The sequence below is a fragment of the Rhamphochromis sp. 'chilingali' genome (assembly GCF_963969265.1).
Source record: "Rhamphochromis sp. 'chilingali' genome assembly, chromosome: 10".
Lineage (NCBI taxonomy): Eukaryota > Metazoa > Chordata > Actinopteri > Cichliformes > Cichlidae > Rhamphochromis > Rhamphochromis sp. 'chilingali'.
This window is the reverse complement of record NC_137937.1, coordinates 25,543,925-25,556,898: the sequence shown is the minus strand read 5'-3', so window position 1 is coordinate 25,556,898 and position 12,974 is coordinate 25,543,925. Positions and strand designations below refer to the sequence as shown.

General features: G+C 40.9%; 1 protein-coding gene across 1 annotated transcript in view; it reads right to left on the bottom strand.

The window, feature by feature from the left end:
- The window catches only part of ipo11 (importin 11), a 128,014-nt gene that overhangs the window by 108,617 nt on the left and 6,423 nt on the right, over positions 1 to 12,974 (bottom strand). Inside the window, exons 2-3 of the mRNA XM_080893946.1 lie at positions 12,431 to 12,580; positions 5,313 to 5,413 (exon numbers count right to left, since the gene is read on the bottom strand). Of these exons, the coding sequence (XP_080750072.1) occupies positions 5,313 to 5,413; positions 12,431 to 12,568 (239 nt within the window). The 5' untranslated portion in view covers positions 12,569 to 12,580. The remainder of the gene's footprint in view (positions 1 to 5,312; positions 5,414 to 12,430; positions 12,581 to 12,974) is intronic.

The following is a 12,974-nucleotide window of genomic DNA, read 5'->3' as shown; positions in this document are numbered from 1 at the left end:
CAAAGCAGCAGGTGGCGCTAGATTCCTAACCGTGCAGAAATGTTGGCCAATCAGAAGTCTAGAAGCCTCGGTGGGAAAAGTAAACAAAGCTGGGGCATAGAAGCAGAACCGAGTCGTATGTGTGGAGGGACAGTAACTGTGTGTATATGTAAGCATTTAAACACTGCAGAGAGTAGAATTAACAGTAACAGTATTGTAGAAATTCATTTCACCGAAACAATAACGTGGCGCACAGTGTGACGCATGCACCAGTTTATTGTATTTCCAGACTTGCTTTCGGCACAATTTACAGTGCACGCTACTCTGTTTTTTGTCAGACTTGAAATAGCCGAAATACCTTCACACTACGGAACTTCTATGGCTCTTCCGTTCGACAATCTCTCCGGCATTGGAACCATCATCTGTTTTCTCTTCGGTCACGCTCGGTTGATTTTTCTAGTCGGCACACTCATTTCCTCCATTACGCGCTGGCTCCATTACCCGCTGGCTGCTTCCCAAACAAACACACGTGCGGCTTGGCACTTGTGCTGTACGTAACAAGTCACGCGACGTGACGCTGCGGCTGTGATTGGTTCGGCTCTGCGCTACTTAATTTGGATTGGCTGACCTTTTTTTTTTTTTTTGAGGACAAGAGCGGCGAGGTCTATCACGATAGCTTAATTTCTCTATCGAGTAAAAGTTATATCGCGATACATATCGTTATCGTTCTATCGCCCAGCTCTAGTACAGCGTCTCTTTATGTCTGTCTCCACGTTGGTTGAGTGTGGAGTAAGTGCATATGAGAGCATGAGGGTGGGAATGGATGTTTGTATCTGTGTGTGCCTGTATGTCTGTGTCTATATGTCAGGTTGGGTATCAGGCGCCACCTCTCTGGGGACATCTCAGGCCCTCCAAGGTTTGGAGGCCTATCTCCACCCACCACCACTTCCCCTGCCAGTGGCGGACTCCCTCAGACATCGGTGCGTTGATGGTTCTTTGTGTCCGGGGATGGGCGTCCAGGTACACACCGGCTCACTCCTTGGCGGCCGCTTATCGGGGCCTGGAGCCTGGGGCTCGCTCGGGCCACTTCGGAGGTGGGGTGCCCCGGGCCTCTCGGCCTGGGGCTCGGTCACTCAGGCACGGCTGGCTGCCGGCGGAGCTCACGGGCGCGTCACTGCAACTCCCCCTGGCTTGTGCTCCGCGGCTGCTGAGTGAGCCCTCATCTGGGACTCTCCTCAGCTCTTTCTGGGACAGTGGCGCGGCTGCCCCTCTGTTGGTCTTCCTTGGTCTCTTGTGTTCTGGGGGCCTCTGGATGTCTGGAGTCTTGATCTCCTCCATACCTGCTTCATGCCCTGGAGGACGGGGCTGTGCCCCCCCCCCCCACACCCTCTAGCAGATCATTACATGAAGGAACCTTTTAAAAAAAACAAGCGCGTCCATGCTCACAGGTGTACACACGGGTGATCACACCCACAAACTACACCCTTTTTGGCTCCTACCTCAAAGCACACTGTGTTCTGTTGATCTTATGTGCTGCACAATAATGTTTAATATTTAGTATTTACTGTCATATTCCCATATATCATTGTGATGTTGTTTATTCTATTACTCTTGTTCTCTTCTGCTTGTTTTCTTTTTTCTTTCTCAGCAGGTGATCGATATATGCATTTTTTTTCCTGCCCATTCTGTTGGTTTTTGTCTTTTGCCCTTCTCCCCCGTCCCTCTTCTCAGCTGTTTCTCTTTCCCTCTTTCTTTCTCCCCTTCTTTCCCCCAGTCAAGTCTGTCCCGTATTCAGTAAGTGAAAATAAAATAAACAATAAAAGGTGAATCAAATGGACCATTACGGCAAGGCTGGGATGGTCAATTTGGTAAAGTAAATCCGTTGGGCATCTTTCTTTGCCTTTAGACAACAATTCTGATGGCAAAAGAGCCAAACGGGACAGGCAGAAAGGAAAAAAATAATAATAATAATAATAATAATAATAAGTCACTGACTGGCATCCCCAGAGCCCGGACCTCAACATTATTTAAGCAGTGTGGGATCATCTTGATAGTAAATGAAACTAAAGGCAACCAAGATCCAAAGAAGAGCTTTGAATGTCCTTTAAGAAGCTTGAAAACTATTCGTTAAAACTACTTGAAGATGTCATAAGAAAGCTTGCATAAGAGGAGAGACTGTGATGAAGAAGGTGGTCATCTCAAATACTGACCTTCCATACTGTACTTCCATGTATATTTGAACCTTTCAATAAATCACTGCAGATGAAGAAATGAGGAGTGGCTCAAGACTTTTGCATACTACTGCACATTAATTGTAGACCTAATATAGATAAACTGTTACTTTTTTGCACAATGTCTTTATTCATGTACCTCATGTTGCAGATTTATTTAATTCATTTTGATCTTAGACACAGTAATCAGACTGTAGTGTGCAGGAATATTCATTCAAATTATCCACAATAAAACAGGACCAAGTGTTAAACCCAGAATTTTCTAGCTGAAGGCAAGAATGCCAACTACTGAGCCACCATGTCGCATTACGAGGAGCGAGTGCCAGCCGCCCTGGCATTGTTGAATGCAGCACATATCCTAAGAGACCCCTATTATCTCAATTTGGATTCTAGACGTGCAAATCACAGACTTTAATATTATGGCAATAATGAATATGACAAAATAGCCAACTTGGTAAGGGATTTATTAAAATCAATTAAATGTGCTACATTATTAAGTGAAGATCCTGTGAAATGCATTAATTAATTAGTAAACTTTGAATAAACCTGCTGTCCTCCAAACCAGATATACTTTGGAGGTCGCAAAATAGTCACAATTTGTGTGAATATGCAAGAAAATATGTTGTTTTATGATGAGTTAGCCTGTTCTAATTCAGCTGCTGCTGAAGTTAGGCACATTGAAAGCATCTGATTTGAAGAACCGTGAGGAGTGACTCATGCTGTAACCCGTGGCAGAAAGAGAAGCGAGATGGGTGGAAGTCAAATTACTTGCAGGGAGATTGCAAATTAGTAATACAAGATTTGCTACACACACATATTTTGGGAATACGGGGGTGAGGCAAGCTTTAAAGAAATACAGGATGAAAGATTAAAAGATATATTAACGTAAGCAAGTATGCTCCTGAGCCCCATTTTGTCCTTGTAAGTCTGCAAGGAGCTAGAAAATCTGATGATTTGAGGGTGGAAAATATCAACCAAGTGAGAGACACAAAAAGATTTAACACAATGCACAGACTGAAAATTTCCTGAAAGAGAAACACTCAACTCCAAATTTTATTAGGTTGTTCTGGCTATTATGTGGGTGTTTCCAGCCACATAATATGTTGCAGGGAGATGTATTTTCAAAAATGCATTTGAATAAATGCAGAACAAGAAGCAGATTTGGTGTAAAAACCTCTCTAAGAACTGCAGGTTGCTCAAGTGAGTCACTCCCTCAGCAACAGTGGAGAATATAGGCCAGCTTTCTATTGTTTTACAAGCAAATTACTTAAATCCTACTTTAACAATATTTATTCATTCATTTGCCAAACTAGGGCACACTATAGTACAACTCCATAAAATTAACTCATCATAACAATTCAGCTAAATCAACCGAATTCCAACTAAAAATGTAAATCACCCGGTTCTGCATAAATGTCCTTTTCGTTTGTACAATGTTGGTTCTGGTTGCATCGAGGTCAGCGGTTTTCCCAAAGCTGACAGTACACCAGGGATGGCATAAATGTAACAAATAGATTTATCAGTTTAACATTAGGTTAAGTAAGAATTCTTCAGCTTTAAGTTTTTATGTTGTAATTTGAAGTCACTGGAACATCTGTTGATCAGAGCGGGAAACTGTAAACAGGTAAATTACTGTATTATCCATTAATGTCATATTTTTAACTGTATTCATCTCTGTAGTTTTAATATTTGATTATTATTTGATTGTAAAGCTGCTTTACCTTTTACATTTGTACCATCTTAATTTAGGCTTTTTCATTAAGTCCATTAAAAAGGAAGTTGACCTTGTTCATAGGAGAATTTCTGGGCTTGTCACAGCAGCAGCACATGTGTTACATTAACACTGATGACGGCACTATTAGCTCCAAGTGGCACAGTCGTGCTAAAATGAGCCAGGACACAGAGCCGAGTTGGTGCGGCCTGTAATGGTATCTAGTAACACCATTTTGGATGGAAATGGGCATTAGCTTTTTTAACAATGACTTGTTAAAACTATTTATCATCATCTACTACTCTACCCAGTACTGTAACTAAAAGTCCCTTCAGAAAGTGAGACAAAAATCCAAGGCTTGCTGTTCAATAATTGCTTATTTAAAGGACTGACGCAAAAATGTGGCTTTGCTAATGACTTAGAAACAATAACTATTGTAAATGTACCTGGACAAAGTATTTCAAAACCTCAAGTTAACTAAATCTGGCAACACACTCACAGATTAATTTTTTTTTTAAACAATTTTTAAATTAATTCAGTTAAAGTCTATTACTGTAAGCTGCTGTAACAAAAATGTTATGTCATGTTGCCTACACTTCATACACTGACACCACATGAACTGTGCTGAGTCACACACTATCCAACCTCTGGGTAAATGGCATTGTCCAAAAGTAATCGCATCAATAATCCACGGACCACAGCACTCCAAGTAAAATTTAGTTTACAGAACTACTGACAAGAGTGACTCAACTTTGGTAAGAGCAGAAAACTTACCAAACTTACAACAACAACAGAAATGAACTGCAACAATGCGAAGCAGTCAAAGAGTGGCCACAAGTGCTTAGGCAGAACCGATTACCTCCAACCAGCTCCTCTCCTGTGAGTTTAACAGCAAACGTCCATTCAAACCTTACAAAAGCCAGCTAGTCAGGTACCCGAAGAAAATTTGTAGGTTTTGACTACTAAAATCCGATCTTACACCAGACAAAAGAGACACAAAAGAATAAACCGAGCATAAAATCAAATCACAATGATATGAATAATCAGGACAGAAGGTAAAAAAGGGGGAAAATGGCAGCTGTGAGAAGTGATGGAGAGAGAAATGCAGATGTAAGCTAAAACTAGTGAAGGAAAGACAATGGGAAAATGGAGGACATGGAGGCTGTGACAAAACAGAAAATTGCAACTGCAAATATGAAACAAAAAGATTTGAAAATAAAGCCTCAAAATCAGGCAAAGAGATTAAGACCGATGAATAGACATGCTTCAGGAGTGGAAGAGACAAGAAAGGAAACGATGAGCTGCAGGAGAGAAAAGAAAAGGTCTAAAATGGAAAGGCAGAATAGAGAGGCTGATTAGCAGCAGAGAACGTGACACAAGCAAGCACTTACTGAGGTGCAACTCTCCTCCAGTATCTGTCGATGCCATTCTTGAAGTACAGAACCGCAAGCCACCTGACATTCACATCCAGCATGTGGTTATTGAAGATATTCTGTGGGAAAGAAACATAATCAGCTCAGCTCACAGTGCCTTGTTAGCTCAAATGAGTAGGACTACACAGTACTCTGATGGCTACAAGCCCTTTAAGATACAGCACCGTTAAAATCCAGGTCACACTGACTTTATGTTACAATATGTCTCAAGTGACCAAACTAATGCAGCTTTACTTATCATAAATGCCAAAATCACTGAGATTTAAAACGTAACCACAGAAAATACTGCTGTGTAAAGTCATTCTTCCTTACACGGCAAAGGCAGAGGCTCCATAAAGAGAGAACAGTAACATCAAAGATTGGAAACTTAGTCCTTTCAAGTTTGGGAGATAAAATGACAACGTGATTTTTCAAAAAGCATAACTTTTACTTTTGCTTTAATGCAAACCTAAAATATCCATCTGTTTTTTTTATTTAACTATGCAAGTTAAGAAAGAAACAAAATCCTCATCAGATTCCTCTCTGAAACAGTAATTCAGCTGCTTTGGTTCCCTTGCTCTTTATTTACTGACACCTTCTGTACCATCTCTGAGGTGAGAGATTAAGAGACCGCTATCATACTAAATGAGATGAGACAGCGCGCACACAGCACACCATGGCGTAATTGCCAGGGACCGTGGTATCAGGAACATCTCGTGAAAATTTAAATCATCTGTGACTCCAGAGATAACACTGAACTCAAAGCTAAGGATGACCCAAGATGGGATTTTTGAGATGGGGTCTAGCAATATGACCCCACCCCCCAATTCCACAAAACATCAAAGCACACACGCTTTTAAAGTGAGTTAAAGAAAAAGTTTGTGGTGATTTTCAGTATTACAAATGTAATAATAAATCACCTTGTGATTGTATGTCCCCACCAATTATGCTACAGTTTGTACCTATGTCTAAAAGTTCACACGGGGGAAAAAAAATGTGTTTTACATTTTTGCAATGTAAGGTCAAAGTTAACATCTTGGCCATCCTACACTTGCAATTAAAGGAGAGAAACAAATGTCACATTCTGATGTGCATTCTCCTCCATTAATCTGAGGCCATCTGAATGCATCAGTTTCATGAGCAACATTTATTTCCTTTCCATAAAAGTTACAATCTTATTTGGCTGGCTCTGCTAGCATTCACTTATCACTTTTAAAATGGCACAAGTCTGAACTGCATCCAGGAAGAGACAGGCTTACAGAACTGTCTCACACATCGTTAGTTGCTCAGCTCACTCAGTCAGGCTTGTTGGAGAATGCCCTGAACAGCAATAATGTTAGGTGGGAATTTAAAACAAACAAACTAAAATAAAAAATAAAAAAAAAACCTCCATGTAGGAGGAACTTTCACTTTGTGCCTCGCCATCTCTCTATGTCCTAACTAACCTCAGGGAAATCTCGTAGTTGGTCCTATACATATGAGATATGCAAAAAACCAGCTTGTTATTATTTTACAGAAACTACCAGGGTCAACTATTACTATTAGCCTCCCTGTTACTAATAGACAATTGTGTATTGTGTATCCTTTTTTTCTGGGTAACAGCCCGCTGTGACTTGTTGTAGCTTTAAACAAGTCTCACACGTTTCCTGCAAGGTTGCAAACCTTTCTTTGTCCATTTCTGTGCAGGATCGTCTTCTTTGACACTTTGCTAGTCATCCACTAATGTCTTGGCACTTGTTCTGGGGTCTTTAGACACAGCTTTCACTAGTTTTCTTTCTAGAGTCCTTCAAATCTTTTGCTTCCTTCCTCTGCCAGGTTTGTTCTATACTGTGTGGCTCTCTCTTCAATTTTTCAATACTTATACACTATACGCTCTGATAACTTTGTATATCCATCTTCTTATATGTAAGCACCAACAACTCTATTTCTCAAGTCTGATTTAATCTGATTTCTTTTGTTTTTAGTATCATATTTTTTCCTCAAGTTTTTATACTGTTTTTTAAGATAACCTTCAGTTTTAACTTGATTTTACAAGCTTCAAGCATTAAAACATCAGTTCACAGCAGTGCTTTGTGCTCAATAAAAAGTTTAGTTTTCCAGAGAGCTGATAATATTGCCACTGGTAATATTTAATTTTTCTTAAATAATTCTGTTAATGTGTGTAAATACAAGTATTCTATGCTTTCTAAAGAAAACTAGTATTTCTAGAAATGCTTCCCTTGTTTTGTTGAAAAAGCATTTGGGAAAAACCAAAAAACTTCAGAACTGCCTAAATTCTTTGTGGCACAGCTTCAACAACATGACCCCATTCCTCAGACACAATAGTATCACACAGTTGCACCAGATTTGTTGGCTGTACATCAATGTGACTCTCCCATTTCACCACACCCAACAGGTGCTATGTTGGATTACGATCTCAAGACTTTGAAGGCCTCTGAAGTACAGTGCTATATCAAAAGAAATCTTTGGATCTTTGTGAATTTGAGTGCATTACTCCTACTGGAAGCAGCAATCAGAAAATGAGAACGAAAACAGCCTTTACACAAAAAAGTGTGGTCAAAAAGAGATGGAGATGGGCAACCACATTACTCAGGTAGGCTCGGGTGTTTAAACAATGCTCAATTGGTACTAAGGGGCCCAAAGTATGGGGCAACCTTTTATTGTCAATTTTGGTGATGTCGTGTGAACTGTAGGTTCCTATTCTTAGCTGGCAAGTGTGTCACCTTCATATTGGGTGTTCAGATACTCTTCTGCATACCTTGATTGTAACAAGTGGAGCTATTGTGGTCTTCCTATTAGCTTGAAGCAGTGAAGCCATCTCCCCTGACCTCTGGCAGCAACAACGCATTTTTGTCCAGAGAGCGGCTGTTCAGTGGATATTACAAAGTTTCTGAAATATTAGGCTGTCTAGCACCAACAACCATGCCAAGCTAAGTCACTTGAAATCACATTTTTTCCCGTTTTGACATTGAGTTTGAACTTCAGCAGGTCATCTTGGTCATGTCTACATGCCTAATTGCGCTGACTTGCTGTAATATAATTTGCTGATTAGGTATCTACATTAGTTGCATCAGTTTAAGTGCTGTACCGGTAAATCTAAAAGTTATTTTCCTGAGCTAACTGGTTACTAAAGAGATGGAAGATCCAGCAACACCTGTAGTATACACAGTGTTGGGGAGTAACGGAATACATGTACCGCCATTACGTATTTAAAATACAAAATATGAGTAACAGTATTCCATTACAGTTACCGTTTAAAAAGGTGGTATTCAGAATACAGTTACTTTGTTGAATTAAAAGGATTACATGGCGGTCTTTTCCTGTTTCCTATGTTAGGCTGTCCCCTCTCTATTTTTGGTAATTCTACGCCGGCGGAAACCCAAACAAAACACATATTAAGAGGCTCTAATGCCTGTGTCTCAATCTCGCGGCCCATGTTACCCCCACTTGCGGCCCGCATAATTAAAAATTATTGTACAAAAAGTGATTTAATATGAAAGCAATAGGCAGAGTGTTACAGGCATAGCCCTAAAGAATGTAGCCTCATGGGCAGTATAGCCCAGTTCTAAGTAAGTTCTTAAGACTCGACTGTACTCTGTGTTCGTGTTTTCCTCCAAAACAATAAGTTCTGGTGGAGCAGCCTTTCAACGCCTCTCTCTGTCTCTCACTAGCAAACTTGACCCAAACAACAAAGGCAGGCTAGTTTTTGGCTATGAGCCCGACACGGAGCCCGACACGGAACCCGACGTATTAGTCAGAGGTTCCTTTACTGCGGTTCGGAGCCACGGACCTGTTTTATATACGCGCAGAATAGTTTTCCGTACGAGATCGCTGCAAAAAGTGCAGCCTTACCTAATGTCAACCTACTGTTACTCATTATATATTACAATTTAAAAATCTAGTTGGTATTGGTATGGCGAGTAGGGCTGCTACGATTAGTCGACTAGTCACTATTACGTCGACTGTTAAAATCGTCGATGACTAATTTAATAGTCGACGCGTCGTTTGACGCTTTGTAAGATCCCAAAAGACGCAGGAATAAGTAGTAGGATTTAAGAGTGTAATAATGGACTGAATCAGAAGATGGCAGCACTGCATGTACAAGGATGCCAGCTGCCATTAAACCCCGAAGAAGAAGAAGTAGCTCTGTCCCAGAATTCATAGCGCAGCCCAGCTCAGTTTCCAACAATGGCGGCAGCTGGTTAGTTTTAATATTACTCTTATTAGTCAAAGGAGCTTGCAAAGAAAAGCGTCTGGACTTCTTTAAGTTGAAGACGTTTCACCTCTCATCCGAGAAGCTTCTTCAGTTCTAAGGTCAAATGGTGGAGAGTCCCAGATATAACCTAGTGGGAGCGACCCCCCCACAGAGGGACAAAAGGACCCCCTGATGATCCTCTAATCGCCTGAGCCAAGGTGTGAAACTGGGTGTGGGTCCCAATCAGCCAGAGTTTCGGGTGTGTTCATTGTGAAACCTGGCCCCACCTTATCATGCGAATTCCTGAGGTCAGATGGCCCAGGATGTGAGTGGGCGTTAAGGCGTCTGGGAAGGGATCTCAAAACTGGATTATAGATGGCAGAGAGTTGGTGTCGTAAACCCCCGCCTCTGTTCAAAGATGGTCGCTCACAGTGGACATAGATGGCTTCTTTCACTCCTCTTTCAAACCATCTGTCCTCTCTGTCCAAAATGTGAACATTGGCATCCTCGAAAGAGTGTCCTTTATCCTTAAGATGCAGATGGACTGCTGAGTCTTGTCCTGTGGAGGTGGCTCTTCTGTGTTGTGCCATGCGCTTGTGAAGTGGCTGTTTGGTCTCTCCAATGTAGAGGTCTGAGCATTCCTCGCTGCACTGTACAGCATACACCACATTGTTAAGTTTGTGTTTTGGCGTTTTGTCTTTCGGGTGAACCAGTTTTTGTCTGAGCGTGTTGCTGGGTCTGAAATGCACCGGGATGTCATGCTTGGAGAAAACTGAGTTTTTCTGATACACCGACTACATAGGGGATGACAATGTTGTTGCGTCTGTCCTTTGCGTCTGTCCTTCTTATCCTCCCTCGCTGGTGTCTGGTCTTCTTTTCTGTGCCTCTTTGCTGACTTTAAGAACGCCCATTTAGGATAGCCGCACGAGTGCTTCCTTTACATGTGTGTGTTCCTTCTTTTTTTCCTTCAGGCTTAGAGGGAACATGTTCTGCCCGGTGGCGTAGGGTCCTAATTACTCCAAGTTTGTGTTCCAAAGGGTGATGGGAGTCAAAGAGGAGGTACTGGTCCGTGTGTGTGGGCTTCTGGTAAACTTCGATGTTGAGTTTGCCGTTCTCTTCAATGTGCACAGCGCAGTCCAGGAAAGGCAAACAGTCGTCCTTTGTGTCTTCCCAGAGCTAATGATAGTTATATAAGAGCAGATGCATGCTGGTGCAATAAGCTGTACGTCCAATGGATGCATGATCTGATTAGTCAACTAATCGCAAAAATAATCGGTGACTAGTCGACTATCAAAATAATCGTTTGTGGCAGCCCTAATGGCGAGTAGCCTTCAGTAATAGTAATAAAAATCACACAATAGTACTTTCATGTAGTTGTAAAAAGCATGATAATACATTAAGTAATCCAAAGTATTCAGAATACATTACGCTCATTGAGTAATGTAACGGAATATGTTACAAAATACATTTTGGGGCATGTATTCTGTAATCTGTAATGGAATACATTTTAAAAGTAACCTTCCCAATACTGAGTATACAGAAGACCTTTATTGCTTAAGCAGCACGTTTCCGCTTGTAGCCTTCATCAGGGTCATCATCAATTTAATACTGCAGCACTGATTCAATACCTGCAGCATCATCATCCGGAGGGATCCATCCTTATGCTTCTCCAAAGAGAGAGAGCTCAGCATCTTTAGTCACATAGCACAACAGTGGTAACTACATTTACTGCCTTTAAAAAAATAAAAAATAAATAAAAAAAAACCCACCCCAAAATAAAGACCGGAATAATCAGAAGCTAACATCAAATTACTTTGTGTACCTCACCTCACAAAGCTGTCTTTACAAACTTACACATTACTAATTGCTGTGACTTACTAAAGGTTACTAAAGTGTGCATGGATGCATTAGCATAACTAGATAGATAATTTGCAAGATGACACCCTAAGTAGCTGTGAAAATGTTTTATTCTAATACGGTTAAAAGAGGAAGTCTAACCTAATGCATCTAATATTACGTGATGTACTGTTAGACCTCACCCATAGTACTCATTGTGCAAGAAGCATGGCTCATTCAGTAACTGTTGTAACATCAACAAATATCATCAATGTTTGAATAATAAGATCATGTCACTGTAAAACCCGGAATGTAACATATCCCGTGTCTAAGACGCAACAGGACTACGAGAGGAGACAGACAACAAAGGCTATCGTTAGTTTCACTATATTTCACATCGTGGAGAAGTAGTTTCAAAAGGAATTTTCGGAGAGACTTCCAACGTGAAAAGGAAATCGCATGCAGTGTTGTCTCACAAATCTACAGTGTATTATTGGCAAATATAAAGGAAAATAATAAACTGTTCCATGAATGTAATAATCATTCGAGCTTACCCTTGCAGAACACAACCTGAGCCAATTTATTTACAAAATGCAGAGAGAGATGAAAGTGAAATCCATCTCATTGTATTGTATTGTATGGTTTAGACAGCAAACAAAAATGTGTGAGGATCCACTGTGGATCCACAAGGGCTTTGTGGTGAAAAGACACCAAGTGGTAGGTGCCGGTCAGGGCATTGTTTACCAGCTTTGTCACCACACATGCTTTTGCATATTGACAGTTGATGTGGTTAAAAAAGAAAAAAAACTTGTTAGTTACTTTCGTGTGAAGGTGACTGGACAGACTGTTAAAACAGAAAATATCTTACTCCTCAGTGTCCTGTTCTAATGCCGAGAGAAATATTTCCATCCATCTGAAAACAAAGAAGCCCTAAAATGATACGTTTCAGCAGATAAATTAAACCCGGTGGCATCTAACTTTCAGCAAAATACCCTATTAAGATCTTTATTAGTTTTAGTGGTTTTGATGTAGACTTTATTTCTCTTCTTTGATATCATGGCCTCACCAGAAGGACTGAGTAGAAGCCTGGCTGGGTCTCCCACTGCCGGAGCTGCTCCTCCGCAGGCTTGAGCACAGCTGTGTCCTGACTGGTAGCTTGGGTTAAGGCCTGCAGCACCACTGAACTGGCACTGTCCATATCCATAGCTGGATATATCTGAAGGAAAACAAAAGGGGAGGGAGAGAAGGAAAGACAGACAGAAAGCAGAATTTATTTTTTCTGTCCGTGAAAAGTTCTGGTTGAGCTGGGAGTAAAACCTTTCAAAATTGTTTCAGTGTAGCTAAAGCTGATGCAGTCAAATTACATCTACAAAAAAAAATGTCAGTACAAGGAATTTCTGTTGCTTTGTCTGTGGCTGCATCTTTTTCCATCTTATTTTTATTATAGATCAAGCAGTGCTGAAATCACTGTCAAACTGACTGGGAAAGAAACAAACCCATCCGAATAAAGAGAAGCGCACCTAATAGAAACACTGACAGTCATCTCGGCTGTACAAAGAGCTGTTCTGTCCCAGATAGAATTCAAGCACCCCAGCTTCACACGTCCAAAG